The 19420-nt window shown below is 56.4% G+C and overlaps 2 protein-coding genes across 4 annotated transcripts; one reads left to right on the top strand and one right to left on the bottom strand.

Annotated features, from left to right (window-relative positions):
• Positions 1 to 2194: 2194 nt before the first annotated feature.
• Positions 2195 to 16771, top strand: SLC34A1 (solute carrier family 34 member 1). 3 transcript variants are annotated; one of them, XM_014345158.4, is made up of 13 exons: positions 2195 to 2246; positions 3451 to 3606; positions 3743 to 3892; positions 3977 to 4105; positions 4179 to 4322; positions 5514 to 5625; positions 5746 to 5941; positions 6029 to 6124; positions 11430 to 11499; positions 11764 to 11931; positions 14656 to 14772; positions 14873 to 14997; positions 15706 to 16771. In XM_014345158.4, the coding sequence occupies exons 2-13, from the start codon at positions 3498 to 3500 to the stop codon at positions 16207 to 16209; spliced, it is 1920 nt and encodes a 639-aa protein (XP_014200644.2). In that variant the 5' UTR covers positions 2195 to 2246; positions 3451 to 3497; the 3' UTR covers positions 16210 to 16771. The 3 variants fall into 3 exon arrangements, with proteins under 3 accessions (XP_014200644.2, XP_054969026.1, XP_063460384.1); XM_055113051.2 differs by lacking the exons at positions 11430 to 11499; positions 11764 to 11931; positions 14656 to 14772; positions 14873 to 14997; positions 15706 to 16771 and adding an exon at positions 7377 to 8252; XM_063604314.1 differs by lacking the exons at positions 2195 to 2246; positions 11430 to 11499; positions 11764 to 11931; ... (1 more) ...; positions 14873 to 14997; positions 15706 to 16771 and adding an exon at positions 7377 to 7463 and having other exon boundaries at positions 3277 to 3606.
• A 1260-nt stretch (positions 16772 to 18031) lies between these two features.
• Positions 18032 to 18584, bottom strand: PFN3 (profilin 3). The gene has a single exon (XM_003806861.4). The coding sequence runs from the start codon at positions 18497 to 18499 to the stop codon at positions 18086 to 18088; it is 414 nt and encodes a 137-aa protein (XP_003806909.1). The 5' UTR covers positions 18500 to 18584; the 3' UTR covers positions 18032 to 18085.
• Positions 18585 to 19420: the final 836 nt, after the last annotated feature.

A 19420-nucleotide genomic window follows, 5' to 3' on the forward strand; every position in this document is an offset into this window, starting at 1 on the left:
TGCCCGCCACCACGCCCGGCTAATTTTTTTGTATTTTTAGTAGACATGGGGTTTCACCATGTTGGCCAGGCTGGTCTCGAACTCCTGACCTCAGGTGATCCACCTGCCTTGGCCTCCCAAAGTGCTGGGATTACAGGCGTGAGCCACCGCGCCCGGCCTAGTTTGGCATTTTGAAAAGATTGCTGTCTGCTGCTTTGGAGCATGGATCAGGGGCAGCAAGGGCAGAAATGGACAGAGCACTTGGGAAGTGACCGCAATGACCCAGGGGAGATGACAGGCCCAGTCCAGGGAGGTGGCCACAGAGATGGCTAACAGCAAAAGATCAGGAAGCTCCTGGAGCAATAAAATTGGGAGAATTGAGGACTGAGTTGGAAACGAGGAAGTGGAGGGGAAGGAAACAGCAAGGATGTCTGCTTGGTGCCCGACCCAGATGGGTGGACGGTGTGCTGCTCACCAAGATCAGGAAGAAGGAGGAGGCCCAGGTTTGGGGTGAGAAGCACAGTGCGTGCTTCTGGCTTGCAGAGCCAACTGCTCGTGCCAGAGGCCGCTCAGAAAGCCTGAGCAGACGGAGCTTGGCACCTTCCCTCCAAAACAGCTCCTCCTGCTGGGTTCCTTTCTCAACGCGAGACACCCCCAACCAGGCAGGCTCTCAGCCCAGAAAAGGTCTGGGGAGGCCATGGCCAGAGCCCAGGTGCACAGACAAGGTGGGACTCACCACCCAGGGGGACACACAGACTCTGTCACTGGCCAGGGAGGAGGCAGGCAGTAGGCAGGGAGGTGCTGAAATGGCAGAGAGGCTGGCAAGAGATACGTTGGTGCTGGAATGGAGCTGCCTTCTCTGCTGTTTGTATGAGTCCCAACAGCAGCTCTGGTCAGATCCAGCATTTTCTCACTTTCACTAGGGCTGTAGCCCCAAAATAAATCTTTAGAAGTGGTGGCTGTGTAAATCAGCAGCATTTTGGAATTATATCTCTTGATGGATTTGATCAATAGCTAACTGCCTCCCCCACTAAACCCAGAGCTCCGTGACAGCAGGGAAGGCAAACTTCAAAAATATCAAAAAGCACAACCTTATTAAAAAGGAGAAACACCCCCAGTTCACCAGGGGCACCTTGGATTCAGCTGCTCCTGCCAAGGGTCTGAACTGCACGGGGGAGTGGAGAGAAACAGGTCACGTGGGCCGGGGTCTCTGGGCCTGCTGTGGGGGTGTCAGTTTGCTCATAGGTGGAGACACTCGACGTGACATTAACAGCACCTTCAAGCCCAAGGACCCAGAGATTCTGACACAAGAACTGAGAACTGATTGCATTTCCGTGACTCAGCGACACCCTCCTACCTGGGCATGAACCCAGCCCCAGCCAAAGATCCAGAGACCCAACTCCCAGCTATTTCCTTTTCCTCTCTCCCTCCCCGTCACCAATTCTACTGGTCAGATGTCCCTGGGATGCACCTGTCCTCCCCAGCCCCTCCGTTCCCATCTGAGTTCAAGCCTCATCATCTCCTGCCTGGACCATTAGCCTCTTAACTGGCCCCTCCGCTTCCAAGCTCCCTTCCATATGTCCGGGCTCCACCCCGGGGGCCATTCTAAAAGGCAGATCAGGCCCATCCCAGTCTGGCCAGCGGCTCCACATTCACTCAGACTCACATCCTGGACCCATGGTCGGGCATTAGAGACCTGCCACGATTCAACATTCCACGGCCTCTCCAGCTTAGGTCCTCATCTCACACTCCCTCTCCTCTGAGCTCCCCCTGGGAGACTTACAGACACCCCGACGCTTGGCAAGGCCATAGGATGTTTTGGTTTGGTTTGGTTTGGTTTTTCTGAGACAGTCTCACTCTGTCACCCAGGCTGGAGTGCAGTGGCACGATCTTGGCTCACTGCAACCTCCGAAGGCCATAGGATGTTTGGGTCATTCCCTGGGGAGTCCTGTCAGGCCAGGAATGAGGGGACCCTGGGAACAAGGTGCTGAGTGGCATCAGGGTCTCTGCCTGCAGGCGGGGGATGTGTCTGGGTCGTGGTTGACGGGGAGAACCTGACCATAGATTCCCCATGCAGAGCTGACGATTAGCAATTAACTGGGAGGAATCTCAGGGGTGAGGTTAATTGGGGAACAGAGGGAGGGCAGCTAGGGTTCCAGGGACTTTGCCCTTGACCCGAGAGTATAAAGAGGAGGGTCTCAGTTCTCCTCAGGGCCCTGGAGGCTTCATTGAGCTGCTGAGCAGAAGCTGAAACACAGAATTCCAAGGTGAGCCCAGGACCCTCACATCCCAACCCCACCCCCAGCTCTGAGTAGGAAACAGCCCAGCACCCCAGCCCCTTCATCTGTGTCCTATCTGCACCCACCCCCACCGCGCCCCATATAACATGTCAGTCCAGCCAAGCGCGGTGGCTCCCACCTGTAATCCCAGCACTTTGGGAAGCCAAGTGGGCGGATCACCTGAGGTCGAGTTTGCACTAAAAATACAGAAAATTAGCCAGGTGTGGTGGCAGGCACCTGTAATCCCAGCTACTTGGGAGGCTGAGGCAGGAGAATCGCTTGAACCCACGAGGCAGAGGTTGCAGTGAGCCAAGATTGTGCCACTGCACTCCAGCCTGGGCGATAAGAGTGAAACTCCATCTCAAAAAAAAAAAAAAGGACTCCTGCTCCTTCAGGACTTGAATTCAACTCTTCACAGCCCTACAACAGCCAAGGACGCTGGGACAATGCGGGGAGTGCTGAGGCAGATCAGGGCACTCCACCCCAATAGCCAAGACTCCTGGGGCAGTGCGGGGACAAGGGGGGGCTGAAGCAAGCCTGTCAGTGTTTGTTCATTGCCCCTTGAGGGGGTGGATGGGGAAAGGAATTCATTGTGAGGGGAACCCAGGAACTCGGGATCCGGCCCAGGGGATCTCCGTGTGTGCCCAGCTGACCCCATGAGAAGGCAGGTGTCTGCAGCTCCTCCTTGCTCTCCAGGTGGGCAAAACTGAAGCCTGGCCCAGCCCCAGACCACACCTGCAGCCACTGCCAACACCACGTATTCCCTGGCCCTCTCCAGCCCCAAACAGGCTGGGCGTCCTCAGTTCTCAGTGTCTTTTATCAATGCTATATCCAAGCCTCTGGTTCGGAGCCTGGGCTAGAGCTCAATAATACTCAGTGAATGAGTGAATGGTGAATGAATGATCACCTCACCACCACCACACACACCCCTCCGAGACTCACATGCAGGTGCCCAGCACAGATGTGCACATGTGAGTCTGCATGTGAGTCTCGGAGGGCTGTGGTGGTGATGATGGAGGGTGTGGTTTGCTGGGTGTGTGTTTGTGTGTGTGAGTCTCGGAGGGGTGTGTGTGTGTGGTGAGGATGGAGGGTGTGCTTTGCTAGGTGTGCATTTGGAATCATGCGCCATGGGGGTTTGTGCAGGTGAGGGTGTGTGGGCATGAGTGTCCCGGACACAGCTATTGTCATTCAGCGTTGCTGAGACCGACTGACCTGCAGACCTCATAGTGGGTGCCCAGGATGTTGTCCTACGGAGAGAGGCTGGGGTCCCCTGCTGTCTCCCCACTCCCAGTCCGTGGGGGGCATGTGATGCGAGGGACGGCCTTTGCCTACGTGCCCAGCCCTCAGGGTAAGTGCTGCTCCCACACCCTGGACCCTGCTTGCCCACGGTTGCCCACATCCCGGGTGAGGCCACTTCCCCCACCTGTTCCTCCCTGCCTCCCCACTTTGGGGCCCTGGGGCTCCTGACCAGGCTCCCTCCCTAGTCCTACACAGGATCCCGGGGACCTCTGCCTATGCCTTCCCCAGCCTGGGCCCTGTGGCCCTTGCTGAGCACACCTGCCCCTGTGGGGAGGTCCTGGAGCGCCATGAACCACTGCCTGCCAAGCTGGCCCTGGAGGAGGAGCAGAAGCCAGGTGGGCCTGGGCTGGGGGTGGCAGAGGCGGCAGCAGTCCCTGCCCTGGCCTCTGCCCACTATGCTCATGGCTTCCCCCATCCAGAGTCCAGGCTGGTCCCCAAGCTGCGCCAGGCTGGCGCCATGCTGCTCAAGGTGCCACTGATGCTCACCTTCCTCTACCTCTTCGTCTGCTCCCTGGACATGCTCAGCTCGGCCTTCCAGCTGGCTGGAGGTAGGGCCCGGGTGGAGGAGACCTGGGAGGGGTTCCTGAAGGGCCTTGGACAACGCTGGCTCATGCTCCCCAGGGAAGGTGGCTGGTGACATCTTCAAGGATAACGCCATCCTGTCCAACCCGGTGGCCGGGCTGGTGGTGGGGATCCTGGTGACCGTGCTGGTGCAGAGCTCCAGCACCTCCACATCCATCATCGTCAGCATGGTCTCCTCTGGCTGTGAGTTGGCCCACCAGGGTGGGGAAGAGCTTGGAGGGGCACCCCAGGAGCCGGGAAGGGTGGCAAATGGGGAGCGTGACCCCAGTAAGGCTGGCCTCCATTCAGCCTGACTCTTGTATCAGCCAGGGACATGAGAGGAGCCCAAACTGTAGCTGTATGTGACCCAGATGATTTATGGCAAGGAACTGGCTTCCCCGATGGTGGTTTGTCTGGGCAAGTCAGGAATCCGTAGGCCAGGGCATTGGAAGGGCAGGCGGGAACTCTCAGGTGGGCGCCGACACTGCAGTCCAGACAGGGCAGCGTTTCTCCTTTCTCAGGGAAGCCTCAGTTCTGCTCGAGGCCTTTCATTCTATTGGATGAGGCTGACCCAGGTTACCAAGGATAATCTCCTTTTCTTAAAGTCAGCTGACTGTAGACGTGAATTGCATCTACAAAACACCTTACAGAACACCCAGGCTAGTGTTGGGTTGAATAACTGGGTACCACAGCCTAGCTAAGTTGACACATAAAACTAACCATCACTGGCCGGGCGCGGTGGCTCACGCCTGTAATCCCAGCACTTTGGGAGGCTGAGGGGGGCGGATCATGAGGTCAGTAGATCGAGACCACCCTGGCTAACACGGTGAAACCCCGTCTCTACTAAAAACACACACAAAAAAAACAACAACCAAAAAGCATTAGCCGGGCGTGGTGGCGGGTGTCTGCAGTCCCAGCTACTCAGGAGGCTGAGGCAGGAGAATGGCGTGAACCCAGGAGGCAGAGCTTGCAGTGAGCCGAGATCGTGCCACTGCACTCCAGCCTGGGCGACAGAGCGAGACTCTGTCTCAAAACAAACAAACAAAAAAACTAACCATCACACTCTGGGGCATGTGTGCACACACAAGCACAAATCTCTATTTGCACATAGGACATGAGCCCACGAGCCCTCATAACGAAGGCCTCACACGCACACACGTTCACATCCATACACCATGTGCAGCGCGTGTACATCTACTCGCATGGATGAATGCACACACCTGTAAACGCACAGCCCGTGCCCACATGCACCTGTGATGCCAACATTAGGCAGACTCAGCAGCATGGCAGGAGCGGCCACTGGGGACTGGGGCTGGGTGGGGGCCTGACAGGAGTTGTGCTGGTGCAGGAGCTGGCTGACTGTCAAATTCATTAGGACGCCTTCTCTTCTACCAGTGCTGGAGGTGAGCTCTGCCATCCCCATCATCATGGGCTCCAACATCGGCACCTCTGTCACCAACACCATCGTGGCCCTGATGCAGGCGGGGGACAGGACTGACTTCCGGCGGTGAGGGGGGCTGGGGGTTGGGGGCTCGTGCCTGGGGGAGGACAGCCCCAGATGCCAGGAACCCCAGGCGTGACTGTGCACTGGCTCGAGCCTGCCTTGCAATGTGGCCTCCCTGCCCAGGGCCTTCGCGGGGGCCACGGTGCATGACTGCTTTAACTGGCTGTCAGTGCTGGTCCTGCTGCCCCTGGAGGCTGCCACTGGCTACCTGCACCACATCACTCGACTTGTGGTGGCCTCCTTCAACATCCATGGTGGCCGTGATGCTCCTGACCTGCTCAAGATCATCACAGAGCCCTTCACGAAGCTCATCATCCAGGTGACAGCAGGGCCTGGCATGGGGTGAGGGTGGGGGTAGCAAGGGACCCAGCCTCCTTCACTCCCCCTGCCCACATCTTGCCCACAGCTGGACGAGTCCGTGATAACCAGCATTGCCACTGGCGATGAGTCCCTGAGGAACCACAGTCTCATCCGGATCTGGTGCCACCCAGACTCCTTACAGGTGAGTCCCAGGCCTAGCCCCAGGTAAGAGGACTCCCTCTTCAGACTGTTGGTTTCATTGTCTGTTCAAAATGCTCCAGATAGACCTTGAAGATCATTTAGCCAGGAGAGGGCAAATATGTGGCCCTTCTACTGTGCTTACAGTAAACATTGCTAATTCCTCCCAACTTCCCACATTGCCTTAGGCAGACATCACCAATCAATTAAAGTTGTTATGTAATTGATCTAGCCCAGTGGTTCTTGAAGTGTGGTCCCAGGCCAGCATCTTGTGTACCGTGTGGGAACCTATTAGAGATGCAAATCACCCTGCCCTTCCCTAGACCTACTGAATCTGGAAACCCCTGGGAGCGGGGCCAGTGGCCTATGCTTCAGCAGTTCCTCTAGGTGTGCTCAGTGCTCAAGTTTGAGAACCGCTGATCCAGCGCAACCCTTGGGTTTCACAGGTAGAGACACAGGTTCAGAGAGGCTAAGAAACGTGCCAGAGCTTATCCTACCATGTCAGGGCCTGAGCACCCTAGAGGGGTTAGTGACTCAGCTGGGCCATGTTTTGGGACCCAGGTGACGTGGGGAGGAGGCAGAGTGCTATAAGGATACCAAGGAAAGTAACAGGAAGGTGAGCTGTGTGGAGAACTCCTTGGAGATGTAACAGCCGCTTGTGCTGGCATCAGGGGTTCCTTCTCCTGGAGACTGCCACAGGCGGGAGTCCCTTGTCCTTCTGCACTGTTTCTGCTGCTTCTAATACTGGGAAGATCTGTTTGAATCAAGTGGATGCTCATGGACCACCCATTATGCCAGGCTGATGAGGAAGCAGGCAATTAGCACACTTCCTTACTCAGCTGTGAAAAGGCAAATGCTTCATCCAAACCACAATGCACCATATTTGCTTCTCCCTGATGCTTGCATGTGAGACATAACTCCATTTACAATGAGATATGAGGAAATCCAAGCCACAGCACAGCACAGCACAAGCCCTTCCCCTTCCCCTTCCCCTTCCCCTTGCTGCTTCTTGTGACTGGACCTTTACCCTGGTGCGAACAGAAAACACTCATCTGACTCGCCCTGCGATGGTCCTTTGCGTCTGAAGTTGCTCCAGCTCAGCCTCTGAGTGTTCAAAGCAGCCTTACATAAAAAAACCCCAGCGGGCAGCTTTTACGCTGACTTCATGACCTCTTTAATACATCAACCACTTTCTCACGAGCTCTCTGAGCACTCTTAGTGCTCTCTGACTCACCACAAGCCTCTCTACTTCATAGCAAAATCTGGAAGGGAGAGAAATCACACACTTTGATCTTCGCAAAAAGCAAGCCATGGAAGACAGCTCTGTTCCTCACTGCCCCTGAGCTCCCTGCCGGCCACCTACTGCAGCTTCCGGCAGATCTCAACCAGCAGCCTCCACGTCCTCACTTGAAGTCACCCTCACCCAGGTTCACTCTGGGGAGGCCGCCCTTGGGCCTTTCTCTACGGCTGCAGCTGCCACTTGTCCAGCTGGTTTCTCTTCCTCACTCTACCAGGAAATGCTTTCCTTAAACGCTTTCTGCAGGGCAGGGTCTCATTTCCTCGGCTTGGAGAGTAGCTGGTGGGTGGGACCCAAGCTCTCACTTTCATCCCCTTTCTGGGACAGCGCCCCGAAGGAGTGTGACTCACACAGCAGTGGATGTGCTTGGTCTTGCAAAATGTGAAGTGCGTCCTGGCTCTTCCTGCCCAAAGACGGGCCACAGAGTCTCCCCGTGCTCCCTTCCAACCTGTTCCCATTGACTCCAACTTTCACCATGCTGGACCTGAACCAGCCCGAAACAGTCTCCAGGGAAGCTATGCACCAGGGAGAGGAGGCAAGTCCAAGGCCTTCCAGATGGGGAAAGCAGCAGCAGCGGCAGTTGAGTGATCAGACACTTGAGTCTCCCGGGACCCTGACACCGTCCTGGGAATCACCTTCTTATGTGGCCACACTGTGGACTGTCAACTATACCTGCCTGGATTAAACAAGCATCTTTTGAGGACTTGCAACCTGGGAGGCAGGGATTATCACGTCCCCCATTTTACAGACGAGGAGCACTGAGCCCCAGAGAAGTGCAGTGGCTTGCCCAAGTCCATGTAATTGAGGTAGGATACAAATCCTGGTAGAATCCTGACTATCTCGTTGCCTCTCTCACTCACCGGTCTGACATTCTACTATGTATGTCTGCTTCCCATGCTGCCCATCAGGCCTGAAGGCCACCAGGTGACCATAGCCACGTGGAGACGACTCCAGAGGTAGCGGGTGTTGCTCTAAGGAGAAGTTCTCCTTTTCGCCACCAGGTGGTGCTGCTGGCACAGTGCTCTCCCTCGGCTTCCAGAAGAACAAAGGCCCTAGAGCTCCCCTTCCTCTGAGGGGGAAACTGCTGCGCTGGCCCACATCCTGACAGTCTCCTGTGAGCTTAATCACCTCCTTCAGTCCCCAGAAGGGGCCTCTTTAATTTAGGGTGTCCCTATAGGCACTTAAATCCCAACTCCCTCTTCCAAAATGCTTCCAACAAGCCCCTGGGAAAAGGTGGGTAGCATTATGGACTTCATGCTGCAGAGGAGGAAACTGAGGCCCAGAGAGGCTAAGTGTTTGCTCTGGTGACACACAGCTGGGAACGGCTCAGCTGGGGTATGGGCCCAGGGCTGTCCACAGGCCCATTCTGTTCTTCCCACAGAGCCCACCACCCGCTTCAGGCCCCTCCAGCCTCTCCTACCCCACCCCAGGCCCAGGCAGGGATGGGCACATCTTGGGAAGATGCCCCCCAGATCCTGGGCCTCCCAGCTCTTTTATCTAAGCTGGAGTTTCCATCTTCTCCCTCTGCCCCACAAGGAAGCCCCAGGGCCTGCTCCCTCCCGGCAGTTCACTCTCTGCCTGGCTTTGTCCCTCCTGCCAGCTTTACCTTCCTCTCTTGTACTTTAGGGTCTCTGGGCTCCCAGCCAGGGCCACACAGTCCCAGGCAAGAAGGTCAAGGTTCTAAAAACCCAGAGGGCTTGGCCCTGCTGCTGCCCCTGCCAGCCCTAAGTTGGGACCCCAGTAAAGTTCCCCATTCTCCTCCAGCCTTCCCAGGGTCCCACAGTCCTCCCCACAGAGACCACTGGGCCCAGCCCAGGTTAGGTCAGTGGGGCACACGTTGACCAGGCACCTACTCATTCAAGGGGTTGTCTGCTACCTCAGCATCCAGGCTGGGTACTCCCAGGAAGGTCCAGCAGGCTCCTCCCCCACAGGGCTAGGGTTCTCAGGTTCATCTGCAGGGGCCACTGGTCCTGACCTAGGAAGTCAGTCACACACACAGCCTCCCAACCATGTGATCCTGAACGGGCTCAGCGAGGGAGAGGGTCACTCCATATCAGAAGACAGTTTACCGAAGGCTCATCATGAGCCAAGCCCTGTGATGAGCGCTTTAAACACATTCCCCCTGTAACCTTTACAGCAGCTCCTCTATTATCCTGCATTAGAGAAAACAGGCTCTGAGAGGTGACATGGCTTACCCAGGGTGGTTGGTATAAGAAGCAGGATTTGAACTCAGATCTGCCTAACAGCAAACACCTGGCTCTCTCTCTCCCTTACCCTCGCAGCAGTTACCGTCGCTTTCCCAGCCTGGTTTTCTCATCTAGCCCATCGCAGCCTATTTTTTCCAGGCTTCTTGGCCTGCCATTCAGGCCCAGTCTTGATGGGTCCCCAAGGCCCTGATGTGGCGAACTGGGAGCACAGAAGAGCACATTGCCCCATTCAAGGGAGCACATCCCGCTAAAATAAACCCGGATGTTACACCAGACGCCATAAAAGTTCTTACCTTGGCCAGCATGGTGGCTCACACCTGTAATCCCAGCACCTTGGGAGGCCGAGGTGGGTGAATCACCTGAGGTCAGGAGTTCGAGATCAGCCTGGCCAACATGGCGAAACCCCATCTCTACTAAAAATACAAAAAATTAGCTGGGCGTGGTGGCAGGGGCCTGTAACCCTAGCTACTCGGGAGGTGGAGGCGGGAGAATCGCTTGAACCCAGGAGGCGGAGGTTGCAGTGAGCCGAGATTGTGCCACTGCACTCCAGACTGGGCAACAGAACAAAAACTCTGTCTCAGAATAAATAAATAAATAAATAACTTCTTAACCCAACAAGGCTACAAATGAGTTGTCCACAGGCCAGACTGGCCTGCTTCTGCTGACCTTCGTTGAATTGTAAAAGATAACTCAAAGTGGTCGCCAATATCTACAGATTGGGAGTTTGTTGCTTTCGGGAGTTTTTCATTTTTTGAGATAAGGTCTTGCTCTGTCACTCAAGCTGGAGTGCAGGGGCGTGATCATAGCTCACTCCAGCCTCGACCACCTGGGCTCAAGAGATCCTCCTGCTCCAACCTCCTGAGTAGCTAGGACTACAGGTGTACACCACCATGCCCTAATTTTCTTTGTGGAGACAAGGTCTTGCTATGTTGCCCAAGATGGCCTCCCACTCCTGGCCTCGAGTAATCCTCTCACCTCAGCCCCCCAAAGTGCTGGGATTACAGCCATGAGCCACACTGCACCTGGCCCAGATTGGGAGATTTCATCTAGAACTTCAGAGTTGTGGCTTCTCTCATAGAAATTGGGCAATTTAGCCACACTAGGCTGCGTCCCTGGATGGTGACAGTGATCAGGAGCTGAGTAGCTACTGCTGACTCTACAGGCCCAGCAGAAACTCTCCCCACCTCTTCCACACACAGCCCGAGCTGCTCACTTAGGTTACCGGCCCGGACCTGTGGCCTTCTGAATTGTAGGGCCTCCCTGGGGAGCCCCTTTGTCTCACTGACAGTAGGTGGACAGAAGAGACGTGTGGGCTGGGCCCTCTGTCCCCTTACACCCCCTGAGGATAAGGAATTGATCTAGAGGAGAATGGAGCTAGGGCTAAGGGTGTCTTGGAGGAGAGGAAGGAGCCAGGATGCTGGGGAAGGGGCACCGAGAAAGGGATGGGTAATAAAAGATGAGGAAGGGGGAGTTTTCAGAAAAAGAGGAACATGTTCAGCAGCACCCAATGCCACTGAGAGAAGGAGGAAAAGAAAGACAGGAAGCCACTGGATGTGGCCCCAGGGAGAGCTGGGCCAGGGGAGTGACAGGGCAGAACACACAGAGGACCAGATTCTTGTGTGGCAGGCACTTTCATCCACATGTCCTCAGTGGAAGAGACAGGCTCAGAGAGGGCAAGAGACCCATCCATGGTCACAGAGCAGGAGGCCCATCTCCATCTTCCCCATCTCTCCCTAACTCCCATCTCAGCCCCAACCTCAGGCTGTGTTTTCCTAATTCACTAAGTCACCCTCCTCCTCATCTAGGCTCCCACCTCCATGTCCAGAGCAGAGGCCAACTCCAGCCAGACCCTTGGAAATGCCACCATGGAGAAATGTAAGTGCCTGCAACATGGGAGGTGTCCTGCATGGCAGGGGCAGAGCCTAGCAGTGGCAGGGCAATCCCACACAGCCACTGTTGTGTCCAGCCCCAGGAAGCATGGCTGTCAACCAGCCCAGCTCCTGAGCCTGGGTCAAGCTCCGGTGTTGAGGCTCAAGGAGCCTGAGATGGGGCCTTAGGATCAGAGCCCAACTGGGTGGCAAAGGTGGGGACCTGGGAGCCAGGTGTGGGGTCAGCTGTCAGGAGCTCCACCCCCTGCAGGCAACCACATCTTTGTGGACACTGGCCTACCGGACCTGGCTGTGGGGCTCATCCTGCTGGCAGGATCCCTGGTGCTGCTGTGCACCTGCCTCATCCTCCTAGTCAAGATGCTCAACTCCCTGCTCAAGGGCCAAGTGGCCAAGGTCATCCAGAAGGTCATCAATACGGGTGAGCTGCGAGCAGTTGACTGGGCAGGGCCACAGGATGGGCCTTTCCAGATCCTGCTAAGTCCTGTGACTGCCTTGATCTGGGTAAACCCTACCATCTCTGAGACTCAGTTTCCCCATGTGAACAAAGAAGGTGGTTTCTGAGACCACTGAGGTACTGACAGCTGGAGACCTGTGGCTGCCTCTGGCTGTGGTTCCATTTTAGCAGGTGGAGATGCTCAAGGACCATTGTTTGATTCAATCAACAAAGAGTCCTTAAGCCCCCATTGTGTGACAAGGGAGGTGTAGTGCCAGGTATACAGAGGTGAGACAAACAGAGCTGGGTCCTGCCCTGAGGGGCTCACAGCCCAGCAGGGGGAGGACAGCAATGAAAAATACGTGAGATTGGCAAATGGCTCACACCTGTAAATCCAGCACTTTGGGAGGCTGAAGCAGCAGGATCACTTGAGCCCAGGAGTCCAAGACCAGCTTGGGCAACATAGTGGGACTTTGTCTTTTTTTTTTTTTTTTTGAGACAATTTCACTCTTATTGCCCAGGCTGGAGTGCAATGGCATGATCTTGGCTCACTGCAACCTCCACCTCCAGGGTTCAAGTGATTCTCCTGCCTCAGCCTCTCGAGTAGCTAGGATTACAGGTGCCGGCCACAACACCCGGCTAATTTTTTGTATTTTTAGTCGAGACAGGGTTTCACCATGTTGGCCAGGCTGGTCTCAAACTCCTCACCTGATGATCCACCCGCCTCAGCCTCTCAAAGTGGTAGGATTACAGGCATGAGCCACCATGCCCAGCCGAGACTTTTGTCTTTACAAAAAATTTTAAAATTAGCTGGGCATGGTGGTGTGCTCCTATAGTCCCAGGTACCCAGGAGGCTGAGTGGGAGAATCGCTTGAGCCTAGCAGGTTGAGGCCGCAGTGAGCTATGATGGCACCACTGCACTCCGGCCTGTGCAACAGAGTTCAAAAATAAATAAATAAATAAAAATAGAAAAAGAAAATGAATTAGGAATAGGAAGGAAAATTAATTAGGGGGATAAATTCAGAGAGAGGTACCTGCCAAGGACATAGCAAAAATGGCAGTGCAGTAGGGTGTGGAAGAGATGGCTTCCAATGCGCTGTTTGAGGCCGCTCAGTGCAGCTGGCATTTGAACAGACACAAGTAGCCACGATGCGGATGAAGAGCACTCTGGGTGGAGGAACAGTATGTGCAAAGGCTCAGAGGCAGGAACCAGCATGGCAGGTCCGTGGCACAGAAGGGTGGCCAGTAGCTGGCAGGAGCAGGGTGAGCAAGGGGATTGGCTGAGTGGGGTCAGTGAGGTGGCACGGAAGGAGCCAGAGCATGGGGTCTCCAGGCTCTGCTCAGAGCCTGGACTTTATTGAGGGTAACATGAGCACTCAGAAGACTTGGGGTAAGGGAGCAACACCATTTGATTTTCATTTTCCCTTTTTTGTTTTTTGAGACAAAGTCTTACTTTGTCACCCAGGCTGGAGTGCAGTGGTGCAATCTCAGCTCACTGCAACCTCTGCCTCCCAGGTTCAAGTGATCCTCCCACTTCAGCCTCCTGAGTAAACTGGGATTACAGGTGTGCACCGCCACACTCAGCTAATTTTTGTATTTTTAGTAGAGACAGGGTTTTGCCATGTTGGCTAGGCTGGTCTTGAATACCTAGCCTCAAGTGAACCTCTCGCCTTGGCCTCCCAAAGTGCTGGGATTACAAGTGTGAGCCACCATGCCCAGCCTCCTCCTATTAACCATAAATTTTTTTTATAGAGATGGGCTCTCACTATGTTGGTCAGGCTAGTCTCGAACTCCCAGCCTCAAGTGATCCACCCAACTCAGCATCCCAAAGTGCTGGGATTATAGGTGTGAGCCACCTTGCCCAGCCTTGGTTTTCATTTTGAACTTCATGCACTGGGAGGGGCCGCATGACAAGTACTAGAACAAGGGGTATCATGGGGCTGTGGGAGCTCAGAGAAGGGAGAAAAAGTCTGCTCCAGAGCAGGGGGTCAGGGAAGGCTTTCCAGAGGAAGTGACATCCATGCTGAGTCTGAGGATGAATATTCAGATGCTGAGTAGGATATTCCCAGCAGAGGGAACAGCCCCATCAAAGGCACAGTCGCCTGACGGAGCCAGGCTGAGAAAGGCCCTTAATCCAGGAGCAAAGAGGCCAAGTGGAAGCAACTGCAGTGGGAGCAAACCCCCATGGAGGTCGTCTCTCCCAGTGCCCCCGCGGAGGTCCTCTCTCCCAGTGCCCCCGCGGAGATCCGCTCTCCCAGTGCCCCCCCGGAGATCCGCTCTCCCAGTGCCCCCGCGGAGATCCGCTCTCCCAGTGCCCCCGCGGAGATCCGCTCTCCCAGTGCCCCCCCGGAGATCCGCTCTCCCAGTGCCCCCCCGGAGATCCGCTCTCCCAGTGCCCCCGCGGAGATCCTCTCTCCCAGTGCCCCCCCGGAGATCCGCTCTCCCAGTGCCCCCCCGGAGATCCGCTCTCCCAGTGCCCCCGCGGAGATCCGCTCTCCCAGTGCCCCCGCGGAGATCCGCTCTCCCAGTGCCCCCGCGGAGATCCGCTCTCCCAGTGCCCCCCCGGAGATCCGCTCTCCCAGTGCCCCCGCGGAGATCCGCTCTCCCAGTGCCCCCGTGGAGGTTCTCTCTCCCAGTGCCCCCGCGGAGGTCTGCTCTCCCAATGTCCCCGCTCTGACCCCAGCCTGCTGGGATGCGGTTTCCTTGCAGACTTCCCTGCCCCCTTCACCTGGGTCACAGGCTACTTTGCCATGGTGGTGGGCGCCAGCATGACCTTTGTGGTCCAGAGCAGTTCTGTGTTCACCTCGGCCATCACCCCACTCATCGGTGAGTGCCCATGTAGAGGTGGAGTGGGGTGGGCCAGGGCTGGCAGGGAAAGGGCCAAAGGAGATGCTGGGGGTCCCACTTCCTCTCCCTCTGTCCCCAGGTCTTGGTGTGATCAGCATTGAGAGGGCCTACCCGCTCACACTGGGTTCCAACATCGGCACCACCACCACGGCCATCCTGGCTGCCCTGGCCAGCCCCAGGGAGAAGCTGTCCAGCGCTTTCCAGGTGCGCTGGGAGTGTAGCCTCGCCTGGGGCAGGATGGAGCTGCCTCTGGGGTGTGGGGCCTGACAAAGGTGTGACAACATGGAACAAATATTTTGACTGCCTACTAAGGGCCACCTAATATGCTCAATGAAACCATTATGGGCAAAGTAGACCCAATACCACCCTCGAGACCTTAGCATCTAATAGGGAGACACTGCTCATAATTACACCAATAAATAGCAGTGAGTTGGATTTGCACCATAAGGAAGAGGAAGAGGAAGAGGCACTACAAAAGAGGGCCTGGAGCAGTTTGGGGAATCCATTGCGGGGGTCAAGGCCGCAAATGGCAAAGGGGAATTATTCTAGGAGCAAAGGAGTAACTGACAAGCCAAGGCACTGACTGAATGAGGGTCCAGAAACTGACATCAATCCTTTAGCTGCTGGATTTTGGCAGTATCTGCTGGGGGATTCCTGTGCGAGGGGTCAGTGGGGAAAATGTGGGGAGCTCAGGGCAGTAGTTATTTACCAACTGGTCTAGAAGTATTTCAATATTTGCATAGCCAGCATAGCCACCTCGGGGTGATCTCGGGGCAGGGGGCACATCACCCCTAAGTGGAAACTTTCCTGCTGCCCAGACCAGATCGGGGTTCCTATCATCTACCCCTGCTGGCCTGACACAGGACCTGGGAGCCAGTGCCCATCTCAGCCCCTCTGCCTCATCCCCTGCAGATTGCCCTCTGTCACTTCTTCTTCAACATCTCGGGTATCCTTCTGTGGTACCCGGTGCCCTGCACACGCCTGCCCATCCGCATGGCCAAGGCGCTGGGGAAACGCACGGCCAAGTACCGCTGGTTTGCCGTCCTCTATCTCCTTGTCTGCTTCCTGCTGCTGCCCTCACTGGTGTTTGGCATCTCCATGGCAGGCTGGCAGGTCATGGTAGGTGTGGGCACGCCCTTCGGGGCCCTGCTGGCGTTCGTGGTGCTCATCAATGTCCTGCAGAGTCGGAGTCCTGGGCACCTGCCCAAGTGGTTACAGACATGGGACTTCCTGCCTCGCTGGATGCACTCCCTGAAGCCCCTGGACCACCTCATCACCCGCGCCACCCTATGCTGTGCCAGGCCTGAGCCCCGCTCACCCCCGCTGCCCCCCAGGGTCTTCCTGGAGGAGCTACCCCCTGCCACACCCTCCCCCCGTCTTGCACTGCCTGCTCACCACAATGCCACCCGCCTCTAGGCAGTGGGCCCAGACTACAGCCTGGAATGGGGAAGGCCTGGGGTGGAAAGGCAGGGGAGGGAGGATGTGTGTAGGTATGTGCATGTGCCTGTGCCACCCTGGGTGCCAGTCTCTCCTTCTGTAGCTCCGCAAAGCTCTGGGCTTGTGTGAGAGTGTCGGTGTGTGTGCATGTGTGGGGGTGAGTCTGCATGTGCACCTGTCATGTGTAGAAGCTTGTATTTGTGTACAGGTGTGCCAGCCCATGCACGTGTACACAGACACACCTGTGGGAGGCTGTGTGCAGGCTGCAGGATATCTGGGTATGATTTCAGGTCCTCTGCACGTGTACACATGACTAGGATAGGCAGGAGTGAGGGTGGGTCTGGGTATATGACTGTGCAGCTGTTTGTGCATAGATGTTGGTGCCTGCGTTACTGAATTTGCACACCTCCTTGCCACTTTCCTTCCTCCAAGATACCATCTCCTCATCCTAACCCAGGTCTTCAGCACCACCACAATTAATTCCCTTCCCAACACTTGCCTGATGGAAAAAAAACAAAGGAATTAAAACTCTCCTTAGGCATTCGGAAGTCTTTTTGCTCTCCATCAATGGCAAAGGGAAGACCAAGCCAGGGGGTTCAGCAGCACCATCTCCCCTCAAAGACTGGCTGCAAGAGCAGCCTGCCCTGCCCAGGCCAGGTGCAGTTCCAGAGAAGCCAGCCCTGCAGGCTCACCCCAACCATCTGCCTGGCCCTACCTTAGTGAGTCCAAACCACAATTCAAACTCCCTGGAAGCCCCTCCTAGGCCTGGGGCCACCCCCAAGGCAAGTGTAAGGAGGATTCTGCACCCCCATCCCCTGACCCCCACCTGGCTGAACTTCCTCTGGTCTCCCTCTGCCCTCTAAATTCACCCACCTCAGCCACACATCACTCCTTCTTGCTGGGATAAGATCAGGGCTCCAGAATAAGTGACAGGTGGGGTCTGCCATCAGGGCCGCTGGGGGAGGGGACGGGAAGGGTGGGGGTGGGCAAGAGAGGCCATGCCCTGGGCCCCAGCACATGGAGGGCAGGGACCAGACACCCTCCTTCCCACTTTTGTCCACTATCTTTGGGCAATAAACCAGGCCTCAAACTTACCCAAGCTTTTCAATTCCCCCTCCTCCATAGGTCACCCTGAAACGGAGGCCTGCAGAGTGAGACTCCCGGGTAGGGATGCCAGAGTTCCTCCCTCTAGTCCAGGGACTCCTGCGGGGCCTTTTCGAAGGCCTGGGGAAGGCAGGATGTAAGGTCTCAAACCCAATTGCGATGGTGTTGGACATGAGCCCTCTCAGTAGGCCCCCCTTGGAGGAATGTGGGCAGAGATGCAGAGGCCTGGGAGCCCCAGACCTGCTTTACAAGCCACCAAGCCCATCCTGTCACCCACTCACACCTTGCTAGTGCTTGAGGTATGAGTGGAGGGGGGAGGAGCAAATTGGCCTCCAGCCTGACACCCTGATGGGGAGAGGTGTTCGCGGGATGGGGAGGGGGCTCCCTTTACTTGTCCTGCCTAATGTGTGGGAATATCTGTGAGAAAGGACGCTAAGGCTGAAACAGACTTTGAGAAGCCCCCACCCTTGGACTCTTCCTCAGCTGCGGAGTCCCTAGGACCCTGGGAAGGCGCCAAGGAGCAGCAGTCAGGCCAGGAGCCTCTGCAAGGCGTCCATGGGAGAGCAGGGTGTAGGGCACAGGAGCCTGGCAGCCTCTAGACTCAAAATCCCGGCTCCACCAGGTAACCGTCTTGCAAAGACCAGTTTCCTTATTTACAACTCCCCCCACCGCGCAAGTGGAGGAGGAGCCAGCCGCGCCCAGGTCACAGTTTATTTGGCCCGCGCTACCAGTGGGCGGCCTGGCTGCCCGGCTAGGCGCCCTGCATGCGCAGCCCGCGTATGAGTTCGTGCACCGTCTTGTTGAGGATGCCCCCATGTACGCCGCGTCGGCCCATTAGCACCAGGAGCGCGCGCGGCGCACGGCCCACGCACACGGCGCGCGCGTCCAGCCCCTTGGTGCGTGCGTCCAGCACGCCGTCACCCTCGGCCAGGAGGTGGTCTCGGATGACGCAGCAGCGGCGGCCCCCCACGCTCAGGCCCGCCTGCAGGAAGGTGTGCCTGTCCGGCCCCGTGAGCACGCCCACCTCCTGCGGCGAGATGGCCGCCAGCAGGCCCCCGGGCCGCGAAGCCCACACGCAGCTGTTGTCCGCATGGCCCACGATGGCCACGTCGTCGATGCGCTGGTCCCGCAGCACTGCACTGATGTAGACCTTCCAGTCGCCCATCGCGCTCCGAGTGCGCCCAGCCGCCTCGCACCTCTCGGGGCAATATAGGGGCGCCACGCGGGGAAGGCCTGCGGCGCTGTGACGCATGCTGGGCGGGGCTGTGACGTCACACAAGGCGCCGTCCCGGAGCGACCACCCAGGCTGGGGCACGTGGGGCGTGGGCGTTTAGTGCTGGCGCAGTTCTAAGGTTATCCTGTAGGATGGGTTTGGCAGAGCGCGGTGGCTCACTCCTGTAATCCCAGCGCTTTGGGAGGCCGAGGCGGGCGGATCGCTTGAACTCAGTAGCGAGATTATAGTAAACTATTATAGGATCGTGTCGCTGCACGCCAGCCTGAGCCACAGAGCGAGGCCCCGTCTCTAAAAAAGCAAAAACAAATTTTAATTTAAAAAAAATTTTTTGAGATGAGGTCTCACTATGTTGCCCAGGCGGGTCAGGAAGTCTTGAGCTCAAACAATCCTCCCGCCTCAGCCTCTCAAAGTGATGAGATTACAGGCGTGAACCACCGCATCTGGCCAATCTATTTTTAATTTTAAAAAGCTGGTTTTGTGAAAAAAGGATGTTGTGTCTGGACAGCCAGACCTTCACTTGTAAGGGAACCAACCATTCAACCCCCAGATTGTGGTTCTTAAGCATGAGAGAACATCAGAATCCCCCGCAAGGCTGTTAAACAGATTGCTGGGCCCCACCCCAGACTTTCTGTTCAGCAGTATAAAGTGTAGCCCGAGAATTTGTTATGTGTAACAAGTTCCCTGGTGATGGTACTGCTAGCCAAGGGACTCTCAGACCCACTACACTAGTGCGTGTTGGGGTGGGGACAACGATATGTCACCCAGCCCTTAGGGTCCACGCCACAGTCAATGCTCTTTTTTTCTCTTTTATTTTCTTTTTTCTTTTCTTTCTGTCTCTCTCTTTCCCTCCCT

This window comes from Pan paniscus, chromosome 4 (genome assembly GCF_029289425.2).
Source record: "Pan paniscus chromosome 4, NHGRI_mPanPan1-v2.0_pri, whole genome shotgun sequence".
NCBI lineage: Eukaryota > Metazoa > Chordata > Mammalia > Primates > Hominidae > Pan > Pan paniscus.